Below are 20,523 nucleotides of genomic sequence, written 5' to 3' on the forward strand. Positions count from 1 at the left end.
TTCTATTGAAATATATATTTTAGAGCAAGCTAATATAGGTATAAAGTACTGTTGAGCATAGGTATAAAGTAACACTGGAAGGATACTTAAAATTACACAAAACATTAGTAAAGGTGAGGAAAACCCTCCCCAAATAATAGAAAACATAATATAAAAATGAAAAAATAATTGTGCTAGAGCATTTTTAGATGTCCTTCTTGCCATACTTTCAACACCCATATGCAAATAAAGGCAAATATTTCCACTGTCCTGTCATGTCCGACTCTATAGGGTGGAGTTCATCTCTCTTTCTTAGCCAAGAAATGTTGTCCGAAAATATTTATCTGTTCCTTTGACCAGCGTGACTATACATCAAGTTGCATATAACACTGTTACCTTCCCACTGAAGTGATACCTATTTATCTACTCGCTTTTGTATGCTTTTGAACTGCTAGGTTCGCAAATGCAAATAGATTGCCTCAAAAAAATGAGAAGCTAAGTTCAATTTTGCATAACCCTTCAACTTGTATTAGGAACTTGCATGCAATATGCAAAGCTGTCCCCTGAAACAATGATGTCATAGACTTTACTCCAGATGAATTTGGCAATCTATGATAGGGAAGAAACATGGAGGAGACATGTGGCACAGTGGTTAGAGTGCAGTACTGCAGACTACTTCTGCTGACTGCCGGCTGACTGCAATTTGGCAGTTCAAATCTGACCAGGCTCAAGGTTGACTCAGCCTTCCATCCTTCCAAGGTGGGTAAAATGAGGATCTGAATTGTTGGGAACAATATGCTGACTCTGTAAACCACTTAGAGAGAGCTGTAAAGCATTGTGAAGCAGTATATCAGTCTATTGCTATTGCTATCAATAATGAGTAACATAGAGGCACTCCTTTGCTTTCACTAAGTCAATGGAGAAGGAAAATGCTGCAAGATCCTCAACTACGGTTGTGGATTATAGCTTGAAATGTGTTATTTTGCTTTCTTTGCTCACATAGACTTACTGTCTGCTAAACATAACCTTGGTTGAATGGTTTTCTATATCATTAAGCCAGCAGTACTCAAATCAGTTTCAGATATTTTCTGAACACCAGAAGGAATATGCAGTGCTGCAGCTCAGTCTGAACTGTTTAACCAGAGCCAAGCAATCAATGTTATGTCTGTACCAAGGATGCATATATTTCTAGTAATTCTTACCTCGCAGGGCCTCTCCATTGTGGCCATGTCTGCTTGCAAAGCATTTTGTATCTTTCAAGGCAAGGCTCATAAGTTTGACGGAATGCATATCCTGCCCTTCTAACTCGGACATTTTCCAGCAGTCCCAAATATCGAACTTGATGGCACACAAGAGCATCGCTAAAGATATGTGCTGCTTTTTGGTCATTAGGTTTAATACATCTACAAATCAAAGAATTTGTTTTTAAAAAAGTGCAGTACATAGAACAGAAATCTATTACTCTCATCAATTTTTTTAGACATTTTTATTTATTTTATTTCTTAATTCATTCAAAATATTGAGTTGAATTTGGTTTCCCACCATCCAGATTCTATAGCCTCCAAGCACCCAGTCAACATTGTGATTGCAATCAGTTGCCTGACTGGAGTAAAGATGTGTATAACTAGGTAACTTCATCATATTGATGATATTGTACCACATATTGACAAATGATCTAACCCAGCAGTTTTATGTAAATGTTAAAGAGGAGAGGACAGAGGCCTGAACCTTGAGGGATCTCACACTGCAGGGGCCTGACATTTCCCATCCCAACTGAAACTAATTACAGAAAAAGGAGGAAAACCACCATAAAACAGTGCCTTACGCTCCCAGCTCCTGAACCTGACCATGGCAGATGGTATCAAAAGCTGCTGAGAGACCAAGGAGGGACAGGAACTCAGCCCTCATGTGTTCTCCAGAGTTCATCTACAAGTGTAACCAATGCCATCTTGGAAACTGTACCCCAGCCTGAATACTCATTAAAAAGTGTTTAGATGATCTGTTTCATCCAGGGCTCTCTGCAGCTAAGTGCCAACCACCTCGCAACAACCTTCCCCAGAAATGGAAAGATGGGAGACTTGGATAAAAGTTATCTAAAGCTGTTAGATCCAGCCATCTGGTTTTACAACTCAAGAAACACTATTTACGGTTTATTCATCTATTTTAGCTTTAGAAGCTTAATAGAGTTTGTCTCTTGATGCAGGGGGCAATGAAAAATGTATGCATTCTACTTCCTCTTTGTCACCTGGAAAGTCTAACCCTCTAAGGAGCCAGAGAGGCCTGAAAGAAAGAAAAAACCCTGACATATACTGTAGATTCTCTCTAAAATGTATTCCATAAGTATAATTTCCTAAATTTATAATATTCTGATTTTTCATATCCAGGGAAAGACTATAGTGGCTGAGGAAGCTTTTTTTTTTTTTTTTACTGAGCAGATTCACCATTTTAAGTTCAGTACATTTTTCCAAGATTACAATGTTCCATGTTTTTGAAAGAACAGTGGTATTTAGTTGGTGGTTTCCATTTTTTTCCAAGGAACTATAACTTCTTTTAACAAGATGATGAGTTATAAACTCCTAATAAAATTGCTTAATCTGAAGAAATTGAAGTCTATGGACACTCACATTCAGAGCACATAGGCAGTTACAGAATGTTAATTCAGTTTAACCAAACATAAACTCCTAATAGGCAAATCTTCAACATTCATGATGAGTATATATGCACTTCCATGGTGTAAATATTTTTTTATTTTTATATATACCACACTTAAGACTCAGCAGCAATACTACACAAAAGGTTTTATGCTCACACAGGCAATTTTTCTTTGGCAAGGATATACTTCTGTGATAATATAGTTTTCAGCAGCCTTAGAGACATGTTAATGACATGACACTCCAGTTTGGACAGGGCTAACTTTAAAAAAACCCAGTTGCACTTAATTTTTTTGGCAAATTGCTCTTGAATTTCAGCTGCACAGTCCTGAGACATTCAGGAAACTATAATATAAGTGTTTTTGAAGACACACATATAGCCCTTGGTTGGCCCAGCCTGATTTCTGGTTAAATGTGATGTATGAACTTAGCAAATTTTGGGTTATTCAACAAATCACAATCAGGAAAGCTTGGTTCAATGTGATGGGAGACTCAATCTGATATATTATGTAACAGATATGTTCAATATTCAAAAGTATCCATGGTTGTTCTATTTAGTTCAGGTCAGTGTTAATAAATGTCAGATTTTTAGATGGATAAGTACTATTGTTTTATTAGCATAATAAAAGATAGTGATGCTATAGATGGCCAGAAAGTAAAAACTTCAGCACAATTACAGCACAACAACAAAAAATCTGATTATAGCAAACTATCAGTCATGGTTGCAGTAATTTTGTAAGTATAGAGCAATTAGAACCATTAATCTATGGTGTTTTCCCCTTCATTTTTGAGGAAAAAAAGATCAGATAAAATAAACTGCATATTTAGATCATATCCACTCAGTTGAGATACTATGAATATTCACACCAAGTCTTTCAGTAATTTGAAACTTTAAAATTTTAAAAAATACTTTTTTCCCAAATAAATTGTATTCAACTGATATAAATAATTCACCCTCTTTCATGCTCTCATTTAGAGTATTAATTAAAGATTACCATTGTTGTAAATGCAATTTTTTCATTTCCTGAACTTTACCTGATGTAATTGGGATTTTTTGTTTGCAAGTTCCTCATCAATGTTGCCACAGAAACTTTGAACTGGGAACCTGCTGTTGGTGGCCTCTTCAAATTAATCTTGACAGGGTTTCCTTCTGGAAATAGTGCTTTAATGAGGGAGTGGTTGGCCTTCCACATAGCTTGGGACAGATCACGGTAAAGCAGGTCATTATTCTTATCAACAAACCCTTCTACCTGATACATCACCTAAAACAGCAAACCAAGAATCTAAATAAGCAAAGGTGATCAATTCTGGGAGGGGAAAACACACCAAAAACAAATTGATCACATTATTTGAATGACTATCTTTGTATATCCAACATAAACTATATTAAAATTCCATCACTTTGAGGCCTTATTGGAGTTCAGAAGTTTCTAACATAAGCCAAGAAGAAGGATGTTAAATTGTATATCTCTCTTCGGGTCTGAAATTGCTATAATGTTTGGGGAATTATTGGAATTGAAAAACCACCAAAGGCAACTCATCAATGCATGTTGTTTCTCTCAGGTCTACCCTACCTTTATTTATTAAATTTATATGCCACTCATCTCATGATCAAGTGATTCTGGGAGGCTTACAGTATCATAAAACAGGAATATAAAGCATTCAAATGTTAAAGCATTAAATATAGTAAAAGTTAACAAAAACTAGGAACCCAAACAAAAATGGGATGGAGATGAGATCTTCATCTTATTCAACCAACCACCTTCAGAGTGGAAAGACCTCATGGGGCCCCCAAGCCAATTAGCAGAACCTGGTTTTGTGGCCCCTTCAGAAGTTCAGGTGGATCTCATCTTGAGGTGCAACATGTTCCAGAGGGTAGAAGCCATAGGAGAAAAGGGTCTTTCCCTGGACCCCACCAGCTATAATTCCTTGACCAATGGAGTCCACAGCATATCCTTCTGCTGAAGCAAATGGGGCAGGTTAATCCCATTGGGGTGATATTTCATGGGATTTGAGCCTTTTATCAACTAAAAAGATACTCCTTTGGTCTTTTTAGCTGCCAGAAAAAGGGAGTGGGGGGAAACAAGGCATTCTTGAAATGCCTAGATGATCACCTTGGCAGCCCAAAGTTGTAGGAGTATAAGAAGGTTATTGGAGAGCATGATGGATCACTCTTGGAGATGGATGTGTCCCATTGCAGAAATCACATCCAGGGATTGGGGAAAGACCAGGGTCAAGGGGGAATGTATGATGTAATTTAGTATCAGCTGCATCCAGCCACACGCCAACATGGCAATCTCTAATAAATCAATTTACTTTTCTCTGAGATGTGGCAAGAGACTTTTGATTTGAATTAGGGTGGATTTGTTGAAGCCCTGACACCTTTATCTTTTTGATGGGGAGGAGCGGGAATGTCAAAAGCAAACAGGTTTTCAAATATTCAAGGCTATTGGAAAACCTTACCTTGCCAGCATAATGTTGAATTCTGAAGCAACAGTGTGGAAGGGAAGTATCATTCAAGAAACGTGAACATTTGCTCATCCTGCTTTCAAAGTGTTGGTGAGTAGCACAGACCTGGTTCAATTTGTCTAAGAAGGTTTCATCAGTAACAGCCCCTGGCCGCAGACATTCTTCATCTAGCATAGCTAGGATTCCATTCTGATGCTGTTGGGTAATGTAACAGTTCATTTTATTATTTGGGCATAAATATTCTATCATATGCTTTAAGAAGTACTTATACTTGACTGTACTACAATGAAAAAAAATGAATCAGATTTCAATAAGCCCAATTTTTTGTCTACTGATTTAGACCATGTAAACAAGCATCAAGTAAACTATGAATAGACTATAACAAGCAGAAGTAACATTTCTAAATATCATTCACCTGGAAATGAGTTAATAACAGCTGTAAAAAAAAAACATATAGCATACATGAAACTGAAATATTAAGAGTTGGAGCTTCCTGTTCAAGTCTTCTAAGAGGTTTCTAGTCTACTTTCCCAGGTTGTGAATATCTATATTTCCCCATTCCCCTGAAGATAGATGTACTACCATAAAGATGGGTCATAACTTAATTTTAAAAAAAGCCATACATTCCCATCACATAGAGTTTTAAATAGAGGATATGCAATGATAACAGCAACACTGATTCCAATATGAATCATTCTATCCTATTGTCAAGACAAAAAACTTCCCATAGATTGAAGCTAATTTTAAGTCTGATTCATACTTAATGGATTGGCTGAGGACCTGTGTTCTGCAAATTCTCAAGAGATTCTCAGAACACTTAATGGATTGGCTGAGGACCTGTGTTCTGCAAATTCTCAAGAGATTCTCAGAACATGTACAAGAAACAAGCACATGGATAAGACAACTTCAGATTCAGTTGTTTCCTGGGTGGAGAGATGGGGTTCCCTTGCATATCTTTCACGAATAATTACCGACAATAGTTTTAGGAAAACATAGGAACACAATGCAAGTAAGAAATTTAGATGGTATTAAAATGATCACAATTTATCATAGCTCTTGAAAAATGAAGACATGCAAAACACAGAAGACTCACTGAAGAAAATGGCATAGCATGAAACAGACAGCATTTGAATTGCCCCCTTATTCATGCAATCTTAGAGCCTTTTTTTAAAAAAAGAAAGGATTATTATTATTGGCAAAACCTCCCTTTTTTGGCTATATCTAGTATAGAAAACAGGAACAATATAGTGACCTTATTTGATATGGAATATTATCATCCAAATATTTGTTTCTCCAAAAAACTGGGAAAGATTGGGAAAGATTTCATGGATGAAAATCCTAATGGGGAAAACAACTCAAGAATCTTGGGAAACTGTAAAAAGTATGATCATAGAAGCCCAGACCAGCACAATAGCACTGAGAAAGAAAAACAAAAAATCCAAGAAGAAACCAGCATGGCTACACAAAGATCTCTCTGGCAAATTGAAAGAAAAAAAACACAAGTACAAAAAATGGAAAGAAGGACATACAACTAAGGCAGAATAGCAGCAGATAGACAGAATCTGCAAAGACGAAGTCAGAATAGCAAAGGCTCAGAACGAACAAAGACTTGGAACAAAAGTCAAAAATAATAAAAAAAAGTTTCTTCCAACATATAAATAACAAGAAAAAAATCAAGGAAACAATTGGTCCACTAAAAAGAGAAGATGGCAAGGAAGTAACAGGCAACAGAGAGAAAGCAGAACTGCTTAACTCATTCTTTGCATTCGTCTTCACGCAAAAAGAAACTATAGCTCAACCCACCAAAAACTTAACTGTAAAAGACAGACCAGAAATAAAAGTTAAAATAAGCAAAAAAATAGTAAGAGAACACCTGTCTGATCTTGATGAAAACAAATCACTGAGGCCTGATGGATTACACCCCAGAGTTTTAAAGGAGCTGGCAGAGGTCATCTCAGAACCACTGCACCATATCTTTCAAAAATCCTGGAACACCAGGAACTACCAGAGGACTGGAAAAGAGCTGATGTGGTTCCCATTTTCAAAAAAGGAAAAAAAAACAGACCGAGGAAACTATAGACCAATCAGCCTAACATCAATACCCGGGAAGACACTGGAAAAGATAATAAAAAAAAACCAGATCTGCCAACATCAAGAAACAAGTAAAGTAATAACTAGCAGTCAGCATGGGTTTGTTAAAAACAGATCATGCCAAACCAATCTTATTTCATTCTTCAACACAGTGATTAAATTAGTAGACCAACAAAATACTGTGGACATAATATACTGGATGTTGATTTCAGCAAGGCATTCAACAAAGTAGACCACAACCTACTTCTTAGTAAGCTAGAAAAAAGTGGAATAGATAGCACCACCACTAGATGGACTTGCAACTGGCTGGCAAACCATACTCAACGAGTAGTCCTTAATGGGTCTAAGTCTACATGGGGGGAAGTAAGCAGTGGGGTGCCACAAGGTTCCGTCTTAGGCCCAGTACTCTTCAATATCTCCATTAACGACTTAGATGAGGGAATAGAAGGGGAATTTACCAAATTTGCAGATGATACTAAGCTGGCAGGAATAGCTAACACCCAAGAAGATAGGCTCAAGATCCAGATGGATCTTGACAGACTAGAACACTGGGCCATATCTAACAAAATGAAATTCAATGTAGAGAAAAGTAAAGTCCTACACTTAGGCAAGAAAAACCAAAAGTACACAAATGGATGTACAAAGTACACAGCCTGGGTGAAACCAGTCTGTGAGAGGGATCTTGGAGTCTTAGTGGACAACCAGCTAAATATGAGCCAGCAGTGTGCAGCAGCAGCCAAAAAAGCTAATGCAATCCTAAATTGTATTAACAGAGGGATACAATCAAGATGAAGGGAAGTACGAATACCACTCTATAAAGCCTTAGTAAGACCACACCTAGAGTACTGCATCCAGTTTTGTTCACCACATTATAAAAAAGATGTTGAGACTCTAGAAAAAGTACAGAGAAAAGCAACCAGAATGATTAGGGGGCTGGAGGCTAAAACATACAATGAACGGTTGCAGGAACTGGGCTTGGCTAGTCTAGTAAAGAGAAGGACCAGGGGAGACATGATAGCGGTCTTCCAATATTTGAGGGGCTGCCGCAGGGAGAAAGGGGTCAAGCTATTTTCTAAAGCGCCTGTAGGCCAGGCAAGGAATAATGGATGGAAACTGAACATGGAGAGATTTAACCTGGAAATAAGGAGAAACTTTCTGACAGTGAGAACAATCAACCAATGGAACAGCTTGCCCTTGGAAGTTGTGGGAGCACCATCACTTGAGACTTTCAAGAAGAGATTGGACTGCCATTTGTCAGAAATGGTGCTGGGTCTCCCACTTGGGCAGGGGGTTGGACTAGATGACCTACAAGGTCCCTTCCAACTCTGATTATCTGTTAAATCTGTTAAACTGTACAATGTTCTTTATGGCTATATCTTACTAAATATTCATAAATCCTCTACAGGAGTCTCATCCCACAGATATACACAGACAATATACAAAACATGATTTATTGAAAAACCCATAATTAACTGATTGTTTCATAGTCCATAACCCAAACTACAAAGGCTGGGCTTGACTACATACAGCCAAAACAAGTAATTTTATAGCTGTATGACAGGTGAACTAGGCTAGTGTGATTTATTCTTCCTAAGGAAAGAAAGTTCAGTAGAGACAGTATAGGAAAAAGCTGATCCTTTGTCATATGCTAATTCAAGTATTTATCCAGTTTCTACTGTTGTTGAGGAACTAATCTGACATGAGAAAGTCTGGGTAGGTAATAAGAATTGTTTGCACTTATATGCTTCATTTCCAATGAAATGTTATTCATTAAGTAACAGAACAATTCAGAAAACTTACATCAGGGATATCAAACTCACGTCATAATGGTGGCATCACGTGATGTATTGGGACTTCCCCCCCTTCGCTAAACCAGACATGGGCGTGGCCAGCATGTGATGCATCTGGGCTGCAAGCCTTGAGTTTGACAGCCCTGACTTACATGCTCAGTCATGTCATTATTAACCAAATGGTAGCATATATATATATATATATATATATATATATATATATATATATATATATATATATATATATATATATATATACACACACACACACACACACGCACACATACATACATACATACATACACACACACACACACACACACTGTTTCTCCAACAATACGGCCTCCCCTAATAGGAAGTCCCAGCATGTTTTATAGGCATGAAATGAAATTAAGCCCCTCCCCCCAAATTAAGGCCTATATTAAAACATGTGAAATGTGGGGGGGAATGGTGTGGGGGCTTGCCATTAGGAAGTACTTTTGTTGCACACCTGGATATGGTGCTGCCTGTGTTGACCCCGATATGAAGTGCCCCACCAACGCCGAGGTCAACATCCAAACCGTCGCTGCCCACCCAAAGATGCAAGGGGGGGGGGGGAATTAAGTCACCCCCGAAAAGACGGCCTAGCCATTTTTTCAGGGCTCAAAAAAAAAAAAATAAGACCCGGCCTTATTATATGAGAAACACGGTATACACATACGGTATTCAGCTTTGTTCGGGTATTTTCCCACGTCATTATAGTTGTGCTTTTAAAGTTGTAGCAACGTTTCGGCAGAATCTCATCTGCCATCATCAGGCTTCTGTATTGTGTTCGTCTGTGAGTCAGATTTTGAAGACGAACACAATACAGAACACAGACGAACACAATACAGAAGCCTGATGATGGCAGATGAGATTCTGCCGAAATGTTGCTACAACTTTAAAAGCACAACTATAATGACGTGGGAAAATACCCGAACAAAGCTGAATACCATACATGTAAGTACCCGTGAAAACTTAAGAAAACACATATACACATATATGTTAAAAGACAAAATATATCACTTAATGGATTAAGGTTTAATGCCTTGCTTAAAAACTTTCTATACCTCTGATACAAGTTTTCTTTTTTCCCCTTCCTGTATTTTTTCCTTTCTACTCTTTGTATGTAAAAGTAAATAAAAGTGCAAATGGTAATACATGACCATTCGTTGCCAGCTAAATTTTTGATAAAAAGAAAAAAAATTAAACACAGATACAATAAACAACAAAACAATTCAAAAGAATTTTGTATGGAAGACTTACATTCTCTATAAGATCACAAATTATAGCATTGTTGAAGTATTCAATGTGAGTCCATTCAATACCCTATAAAAATAAGGTCGAAAAACTGAGAAAGAAAATATGACCAAATAATTTTTAACAATATAAAAATAGAGGTTCCCCAACCAGGTAGAACCAATTTAATCAAAAGCTGACACTTAGTCAATATCTACATAACAAAAACTATTGGACATCTGTAACTGAATGGTTTCCCACCATTATGTTTATTTTTTCCTATATAAGTCAAGACTCCAAAAAAGCATTACAATTAGTTTTGTACTATACTCCTTGAATATTCTTAAAGAATATTCTTGAACTAATCTAAAAATAATTGCATTCAATATGCTTTCCTTTCTTATTCCAAGCTCTCCAGCCTGGAATATATCATTGCTATGCAACACCAATCAAAGGAGATGGCATGATTGAACTGTATGCTTCATGGTAGCAAGATATTTAAAGCTGGCAATACATAAACCATACTTAAACAGCCATAGAAGACAAACTGTATTTTCTGGATTATAAATCCAGACAGTTTAATTTACTAAAACAAAGAAAATTAAAACTGTGGGGGGATACTATGACTGCCTTACATTCTCTTCTCAACAGTTAATAATGTAGAAGGATTCTTTTAAGTACAGGAAGAAGACCAGAAATATCTGGCTTCTTTCAAAGATCCACTGCTTGCCTTAATTCAAGCATGTTTTAGTAAATTGTCATGTCCTAGAATACCCAGTTTTTCTAAATCCTAAGAAAACTACTGCTGCACATTAAGATTGTAAGGACATTTCAATGTACTTTTTCCTCATTAGCTTCAGGTGGTCTTGGAACCTGCTCTTTAATTTTAGATTATATGAAATTATACTCTAAATTTTTAATTTAATTTAATTATATGAAATTAAAAGTTTAACAAGATGACAATATAAAGAAAACAGTTGTTATCAATAGATAAACTCCTATTTTCATATTCTTTCTGAAAAAGAGTGGCAATTAAAATTATTGTAAATCTTCTGATAAAGGTGTATATATATCTCAAAAAGGGAGAGCGAGAGTTTTTCCTGTTGTTTTTGCATCTTCTCTCTTCTAATCACAATTATTCTTTTGGAGCCTCAGATGGGAGCTTTATATTTGTTAGAAACGCAGAAACTGCTAATGCTGCTAAACCAAACTGAGTGTTCTTGAAGAACTGCCAGATGTGTTTTCCATTCCATTCCTCAATCTGTGTCAATTTCCCATGCACTTAATTGAAACAGATCCAAATTCCTTCAGTGAAAAGCCTTAGGTCAATAAACACTTTGCACATCTTGAGAGTATTTCTAAGGAAATGACTGTTTTACCTCACAAACCCCTGAGATTTATCTGCCTTTAATCTTCATCTTCAGGAGGACAGATGCTTAGTTTAAATGACTCCATCAGAATAGAATAGACCAGCCCCACCACCACCACCTTGGCAATGTTAAGACCTGTGGACTTCAACTCCAGCAAAGCTAGCTCAGGAATTCTGGGAATTGAAGTCCACAAGTCTTAAAGCTGCCAAGGTTGAAGATCCCTGGAATAAATTACAGTTGGTAGTACTAATCTTTGTACTGTCATCAATCAAGTCCTGTGCCATACCGAGCATCACCAAAACACATTTTATATTTCTGTGCAGTATTCTGGGGGTTCACATCTATGCTTCCAGGATAACCTCATGCTTTGCTACTTCTTGGTTCTCAACAAACCTTTTGCCACAATTTTCATTTGTGCCCTTTGGATTAATTTTGGTTCAAAGCTAACCCTTATGATTCATTAAGAGATGCCAGTATAATGGAATAAACTCATATTTTACAAGAATGGAAAGGAACAACTTTTCCAAAAGTTAATAAAGGCAAACAGAGGAAGCTATTTATGGAAGGAGTGGGAAGTTACACAGGAAACAAATGTATACCTCTCGTATATATTCTTCTTGCTCCTCCTTTAGAGTAAGCTCAATGAAGATCTGCTGCAGTTTCTCATTGCAGTAGTTAATAATAAACTGTTCAAAACTGTTATCCTACCCAATAAAAGAAAAAGTGTCATTAATCACACTTGGAAGGGTTATAAATCAAAAGATTATAGCCTGCAAGCCATTTTTACAAGTTGCTATCTCATGATAATCATAACATATCAATAGATCACTTGTAAATTGCATAATGGACTTCAGTCACACATATAATCACTTTCTTTTTGGTACTGGTAACACTACAACTGAGGTTTTAAGGGATACATAAAAACAAACAAACAAACATACATACATACATACACACACACACACACACACACACACACACACATTTTCAAATGAGTGGCATGCAATTAAAATCATCTTAAAAAGTAGAAGAATTATATCTAAAAGCAATATAAAAACATTAACAACACAGTCATTATCTGAGGAATAACAAGAACCTCCAAAAGTAATTAATACTGGACAGGTTCTTCTGCACACTCAATCTCCAAGCACAAGGACAAAACCAAATCTTTACAGTCTTACAAAAACACAGGATAATATTTTTAGCAAGGCAAAGCATTACAGCTAGGGTCAAATTAATTCAATTGTTTAAACACAGTTCATCGATAGTAATTTTCAAACTTTTTAAATTAGAAGAACATTGGAAGAACTGTCACAATGAAGAAAACTGAAGCATACATTTATATTCCAAAGAAGATGGATAGATCTGAAAACTATGGATCCCTAGTCCATTCAATTTAGACAAGAGGGAGCTTAATGGACAAAGAAAGAAAGTTAGGAAAGACATCGATCATCGATCCTAATCGATCAGGCAGGCAATGGCAGATTTCAAACTTATAAAATTCTATTCTTACAATAAATATAATTTTTTTTCCTTTTTTCTATCTGATTTACCTGGAAAGGCTGACAACATGGTCATGGGATATATTATTTCTTTGCTTTGTGTCCACATTGGTTAGCAACAGAGTTGCCAGTCCCTGTTATGATCATTAACTAAGGACTTTAAATATTTAAATAATAATAATCAAGCAACTTTATTCAGGAAATTTTAGGAACAGAAGACAGTTTTTCTTTTATTAAACTTTTTTTAACCTAAAACTATATTATTCACTCTAAATAAAACCACTGATTTCAAAAATCAATACTCTATATGTCTATAACGGTTATTTTATATTTTATCAATTTTAAGTGCATATCTAATCATGTAAATCATGAATGTAATAACCCTACATTAGATGTAGATATGCTAATTAAAAATCATTGCAGCTCTGTATTTAACATGCTCTCAGTAATTATCTTACAATTCTTTACAATAGTCATCTTAGTAAACAAGGGTAATCTGATCTGAATACACAGATTTTTTTCAGCCATAAAAGTCACATGCTTCTTATTTGTACAAAGTTTTATCCAGGAGTGGCTTCTAAGCAAACAGGATGGATACAACAGATAAACCTACCTGAGGAATTATTGAAGAGACTGAGAAATTCTTCAATTAAAAAAATAAAACAATTTTCCAATTAATTATTTGTGTGTTTCAAAATGTCTTTGCGATAGTATCTCTTTGCTCCCCTCCAAAAGGAGTAAATACAACCAAAGAGGCACAACTTATAATCAAATGAGCTTCAATATATTACTTAAGTCTACAGTATTTATTGCCAGTTCAAAAAATTGTTTCCATACAAACAAAATTACTAGCAGCAACAGTTTTTTGCCATTTTTTTTATGTATATCTAACCAAAATTTAGCATGTTTCATCCCAGACAGTTTAATCAGTCATGATTTACTGAGACTTCTCCCCCTAAGTTAATTAATTCTTGACCTATTGTATTTTGAGTATTTTTAAAGATAGAGGGTATAAATAAGTAAATTATATAGTTTGATAACAAATGAATTTGAAGTAAAGAAAATACCTCAAAAATTTCGAAGCCATAGATGTCCAAAACCCCCATTACTTTCTTCCTTACTTTGGATTGTGCCTGTAGAAAAAGTTGTTATTTTCATGATTAATAATAGATGGCAGCAAGATAAAAAATATCATATAGCATACATCATAGTTTCCCAACTTTTCTGGGTTGGCCTGGAGCGGGGGTGGGGGGGAGAGGAGATGATTTTGTGGGAGGGCAGGTGGATGTGCATGTGTGAAAGCGCTGGCAATGTTCATGGCAACACAAGCATGAGTGTGGCCATAAGCGCCTACAACAAGGCTTGTGAATGAAGCCACAAGCATCCACAAGATTCAAGTTCGGCCGTGAGCAACTGCAGCGACACTTGCACAAGTGGGGCTGTGTACATGTACAGATGCATGCACATTGGTTGGCCAACTCACACAGCCCGGTGGCAATTAGGCCACGGCCCAGTAGTGGGCCATGGTCCACAGGTATACATATTGCTTATATGCAAAAACAGATGAGCATTTATTTTATGTGCTGTCATTGAAATTTTATTGCATTTGTTGAACTATACCTTAATGCTTTCATTGATTCTGGTAACAAGCCAACAAAACAGTCTACTGTAAAGATTCTTTGCCAGAGCATCCCGAGCATAATAAGCCTAGTTAAAAGGGGGAAAAAAGAGTCAAAAACATTTTAGATAAGATTAAAATATTTTCTGTTGTTGGCACAGCATAAGGTGGCAAGAATCAATAGCCACCCATGATCTGCAAATGTGCTGTGGGAAAGTCCTTTTAAAAATACTAGCCTCGGCTTTTTTGCAGCACCTGTTATTGAAGGGGGGGGACAGAATTCACCACTGTAATCATCTGGCATTACCTGAGCTACATTTAAAGTTGTAGATACTTTCTCCTGCTTGGCTTCAACAGTGCGGAAGCTAAAAGCTCTTTCCAGAACTGACTGATCAATGCCTGTCAACTCGCATATTTCTTTAAGTTCTGTGGAAAAGAAGAATCATAACTTGAAGAATCATACACAGTCTGAGGTGAGTTTTATTGCATTTCCAAAAATATTTCTTCACTTGAACAGTACTTTCTTCTAGCAACTGGCTAGGCAAAACAGCTTCACCTGCCTTATTCTTTATTTCCTTATTTTGATTCTGCTAACAACTGCATAGAAATAGTAAGCATGCATTCAAATTTGCAAAATGATGTATTTAACGTTCTACCATGTAGAGGGTGTGTTTCCTTTTGTTTACCTACTGATTCACTGAAACATACAATTTGACAAGGGATGCTTGGCTTTGCACACAAGTGTAGCTTTTACTGATTTCCTTTCTAAAATGTATTTTTAAATATCTGCCATGTCATCTACAATTATCCGTAGCTTTTTTAAATTCAAAAACTGCCTACTTTAGCTACTTTCTACCTACCAAGGAAACTACTTTGCTCAAGGATGAAAATAATTTTGAGTGAAAATTGAACGCTATATTTTTAACACAGATGCTAAATTTACTGTTGCTTTATCCCAGCACTTTGAGATAGAGGACAAGATGCAAATTAAAGGATCTGAAAGAGTCTAATCTGAATGTTTCATTCCATCCCTTATTCCATTTTAAGACATTATTATTAAATTCAAACTCTATGACTACAGTGTTATCCAGCCTTTGTTTTTCTGTGGAACCTTTCTTTCATTTTTTATTTCATTCTTGAGTGCATAAAGTGCAGTATTTCAAGGTTTTCGTATTGCTTCCAATATCAGATACTACTGAAGTCCACTAAATAGTTAAAATTAAGCCAGTAATTTTAAGATTGGATAAAGTGGAAAAAGGTTAATGCGGTAAAAGAAAATGTGGTTTTTGTTTTGTACATGCTTATCTTCTACAGACTAAATACAAGCCAGGAGACCTTCAATGAACTAGAACAGTAGTACATAAGAACTTTAAAAAAAAATGTCTGATGAAGAATTCTGAACAATTTCAAACTGACAGAAAAATACCTAGTATACTAATAAATAAGGATTCTGCAATAAAGATTCTGTCATTGGCCTTGAAATTTAATACATTTAGAAACAAGCCAAAAAAATAAGTAGTACTATAAACCAATGGAGAGAATATCAATGTTACTCAGTTAAACACTGTTATTTGAATTACCATTTTTATCTTTGATTTTACTTTCATCTAATCCATTCACACGAGATTCTGGTTTAAATTCAATGTTTCCCAATTTTAAAACGGCAGCAACAACTTCAAATACTGACTGGATCTCATGGTCCATAAATCCCACGATCTGCATTGCATTCTGGAAGATGGAAATTGTGTTTTATTTATTACATTTTCACCTTTTCCTCCTTCCTGGTAGTTGTTTCCCACTGCACCCAATTTATTGTATTTTCACAACCAACTAAGTAGTATCTATTCACATTCCTATATCACTTTCACTCACAAAAGCATACAATGAAATATTTTAAAAGAACAGTACAAAATAAAATCAACAAGATAAACATTAAAGCAGAAAGAGAAAGTAAAAGCAATGGTAAGTTAAAAATCACGGCAGTATTAGCACATTATGAAAAAATCTTAAAGTATTAAAAACACCTTTGTTAGCACTGGAAAAAAACAGTAAGGATGTTGCTTGGTACACCTTACATGGCAGAATGTACCAAAATAAGGGAGCTAATACTGGAAAGTCTTGCTTTCCAGGGGGCAGCTTCAGCGTGAGAAGACAAGTGGAACAAGGCGTTAGAATATAAATAGGAACAAAAAGAAGGAGGTGTATGATTTTTTAAAATTCACACAAGATTTTATTTAGAGAGCTAAGATTCAAATTTATATCTCTCAACTGGCCCAAATGGCTCTCATATTATAGTCACACTAGAATTTTTATTTAGGGTTACTAGAAATAATTTTAAATTCACAGTTAAATGTTTTAATTACTGTTTGGTTCCTTTTTTAAAAAAATGTGAATATATTTATAAGTGTAGAACCCTTCTACATTCATTAAATCAATGGAGAAACACATTTTCAATAGAAAAATCATTAAGAACAGTCAAACATTTTTAATACGAGTACATTCATTACAATCTAACTACTCCTAGCTAATATTAATTTTCATTTAGGACCTGAATAAAATATATGAAAGCAGGGAGATTTAAAAATTCAGCATCCACAACTGATTTTCATTCTCATGGTTTTATGTTCCTGATCCATAGCATTTCAACCCAATCAGGCTAGGAAGAAGAGATTATTTGTTCTGAATGGCTAGAAATCAAAAGAAATGCTTTTAAAATAAATAAAGGAGGTTGATTAAAATCAGAGGTGGAAGAGAACATTGAGGTCAGGTATATTAATCCCCGATCAATGCAAAAGAGTAGGCCATCTCAATTCCGCCTGTGATACTTCCATCTGCTTGAATGAATGTCAAACAGATCTCATCATTAGTTGCAAGAATAAACTAGTTTGGTAGTTAAAGCACCAGGCTAGAAGCTGGGAGATCATGAATTCTAATCCCACTTTAGGCATGAAAGCCAGCTGGGTGACCTTGGGCCAGTCACTGTCTTTCAGTCCAACTCATCTCACAGGATTGTTGTGGGGAATAGGATAGAAGAAAATATGTTGGATATCTTTGCTACCTTGAGTTACAGGTAGTCCTCGACTTACAACAGTTTATTAACAGTTCGAAATTACAACAGCACTGAAAAAAATGATTTATGACTGTTTTTCACACAACCGTTGCAGCATCCCCATAGTCACATGATCAAAATTCAGATGCTTGGCAACTGACTCACATTTATGACCACTGCTGTAGTCATGTGATCGCTGTTTGTGACCTTCTGACAAGCAAAGACAATGGGGAAGCCAGATTCACTTTACAATCATGTTACTAATTTAATACCAGCAGTGATTCACTTAACAACTGTGGCGGGAAAGACACCTAACAAATATCTCACTTAACAAAAGAAATTGTGGGCTCAACTGTGGCCATAAGTCGAGGACTACCTATATTTGTAAAAACAATAAAAGCGGTATACAAATAAATTTACATTTCAAAATGAGATTGAACCAATACTGAATATAGCAGAAGGGCATCAATTCTTACCTTAACTGTTCTGAAGTTTGAAGCATCATCTACTCCATTTACTTTTGCAGAGCCCAGACCCAAGTAATTATATCGACTGAAGTCCATCTCCAACTTAAGTTTTTCTGTTAAAATAAAATATATATCTTTTTACTAGCAAATCCACATTACTGCTCTTGTTTAGCAGCAATAACAGTTGTTTTTCTATGTCTGGATTTAAATAAAAAATTGCACACAATACCAAAATAAGTTATGCCAGCTTGAAATAAATTACCTAGTTCCATATGCAGTTATAATTTCAATATTCTCCAAAATTGTACTCACTGAGCAAATCTTCTGATCCTCCAGACAGAATTTGATAGAAAATATGGAAATTTCTTTCACCTCTGGGCTGTTTAACAACACGGGACTTTTCCAAGAGATCTAAAATTATAGTTAAATAATTATTTATCCTTTCTATAGTTTCTGTTTTTTTTTTTTAAAAAAGAATCACTCTTACACTTCTAATAGAACATTCAGAAAGGCAGGTAATATCTGGAGCAGAGACTGAACAGACACACACCAACTTATAATATTTAATTAAGATAATGGATATTTTGATTATATATGAAAAGTTCTGCCTTTTTCTAAATAACATATTAAAAAGCTCCCCATTCCACTGCTACATACTCCTATCATTCCTCTGAGCTTGATTAGGCTAATAGTGTCTTAATTTCTTAATTTCTCTAGAGAATTCCATGACACATCAGGGAAATTTAATTTAGGAAAATTTAATTTACATACTAATCTAACATGGCATTCTAAACCAGACTTTCTCACTCAATTGTGGAGGTTAGTCAAATCTAGAAGGTATCAAGATACGAAGACCATTTTAGCGATTATATCGCTTTCACCTTTCTATACATGCATTCATCTACCTGTTTAATAAAACTTCAATTAAACAGGATACACAGTTAAATAATGCATACTTGTTTATGGAGTAAGTCTAAAATCAGAATGAATCTCTACATATCCTACTCCAGTATGAGATAGTTCAAATTCATATTGACAAAAAAAACATTAGAATTACAGAATCACATCACAGATAGAATCACACTATTGTGCCAAAGGACTGCCATTAATGCCTCCAATTCAGAAAGTACAGGCAGTCCTCAATTTATAACTGATTGATTGATGACCATCTGAAGTTTTGAACACTTTAAAAAAGTTATTAATGACCTATTCTTAAAGTTATACTGCCACCCCCGTCTTGTGGTCACGGGATTGCATTTTACAGACTTGGCAACAGACTCACATTTACAACCAGTTGCAGCGTCCTACAGTCATGTGACCTTATCTGAAATTTTCCCCACTCAGTTTCTCATATTTTTTGCCAGTTTCAAGCAAATAATGTCCATTTGGAAGAATAGAGTTCCTTAAGGATCATGTGATTTGCATCAAGGTTGATTGGTAACTTGCTTATGACCATTGTTAAAATCTTGCGTACTTTGTCAGGTTGCCAAATGATGTAGCAAGTTCTGCTCTTAAATGTCTTCAAACAGAAATTGGAAATTCATGTGTCCCAAATGCTCTCATGAATCCTACACTGAGTAAGCATACCTCTATAAATCCTTTCAACTTTCTGTTGATAAGAGGAGATATTTAATCTAGTAATGTCTAAATTCTCTCTCAATACCAGCACTGTGAATAAATATCAAAGCTTGCTACAAGTATTCTCTGGCATTCCTCTATTTCACAACAGAATTTGCCAGAATATGGTTCATTTTCATTCTGCATTTAAAGAATTACTTTATTTGGGAAAGCCTTCAAGTTCAGCACTAATTAAAATGATTTCAGCAATATGTTATCCAAATAAACTTAGGGTCATACAAATCTACTGTGTATACCATTTGTGTCTTTTAAATTTTGATTTATTATGTTTGCCCTCACAACTTACATATCACAAAAGGAGAGTGTCTCCATCAAGCTAGTGCTTTGTGTTATGTTTTTCTAACATTCAGAACAAACAAAAGAACAAAGAACCATATTAATATTTCAGTAAGTTACCAGCAGCATTTTGTCTCCATGTCACCTGCTCCAATTAGCAAAGCATACACAAGCTTTTCTACAAAGGACACTTGGAATGAAAGCAACTCTTGTTCTACGTAGACAAGGAAGTCATTGAAAAAATGCTATTTGGCAACCTAAAATTAAATGAAGACACATTCAGATGTGCCTTCGTGTGTGAAGACAAATCTTAAGAGATCGTATGGATTTTTCAGGGTATTTTCAATCTTAGGGTTCACTGGCCAA

General features: G+C 35.6%; 1 protein-coding gene across 4 annotated transcripts in view; it reads right to left on the bottom strand.

Annotated features, from left to right (window-relative positions):
* Positions 1 to 20,523, bottom strand: part of MYO1B (myosin IB) — a 137,143-nt gene that overhangs the window by 24,147 nt on the left and 92,473 nt on the right. For all 4 annotated transcript variants that reach the window (XM_026696887.2, XM_087919784.1, XM_026696886.2 and 1 more), the window contains exons 8-18: positions 18,556 to 18,654; positions 18,253 to 18,356; positions 16,308 to 16,455; positions 15,035 to 15,153; positions 14,730 to 14,816; positions 14,177 to 14,242; positions 12,207 to 12,311; positions 10,265 to 10,327; positions 5,094 to 5,294; positions 3,666 to 3,892; positions 1,182 to 1,382 (exon numbers count right to left, since the gene is read on the bottom strand). In XM_026696887.2, the coding sequence (XP_026552672.1) occupies positions 1,182 to 1,382; positions 3,666 to 3,892; positions 5,094 to 5,294; positions 10,265 to 10,327; positions 12,207 to 12,311; positions 14,177 to 14,242; positions 14,730 to 14,816; positions 15,035 to 15,153; positions 16,308 to 16,455; positions 18,253 to 18,356; positions 18,556 to 18,654 (1,420 nt within the window). The remainder of the gene's footprint in view (positions 1 to 1,181; positions 1,383 to 3,665; positions 3,893 to 5,093; positions 5,295 to 10,264; positions 10,328 to 12,206; positions 12,312 to 14,176; positions 14,243 to 14,729; positions 14,817 to 15,034; positions 15,154 to 16,307; positions 16,456 to 18,252; positions 18,357 to 18,555; positions 18,655 to 20,523) is intronic.

The sequence above is a fragment of the Pseudonaja textilis genome, chromosome 1 (assembly GCF_049901715.1).
Source record: "Pseudonaja textilis isolate UNSWEBS1 chromosome 1, rPseTex1.2, whole genome shotgun sequence".
Classification (NCBI taxonomy): Eukaryota; Metazoa; Chordata; class Lepidosauria; order Squamata; family Elapidae; genus Pseudonaja; species Pseudonaja textilis.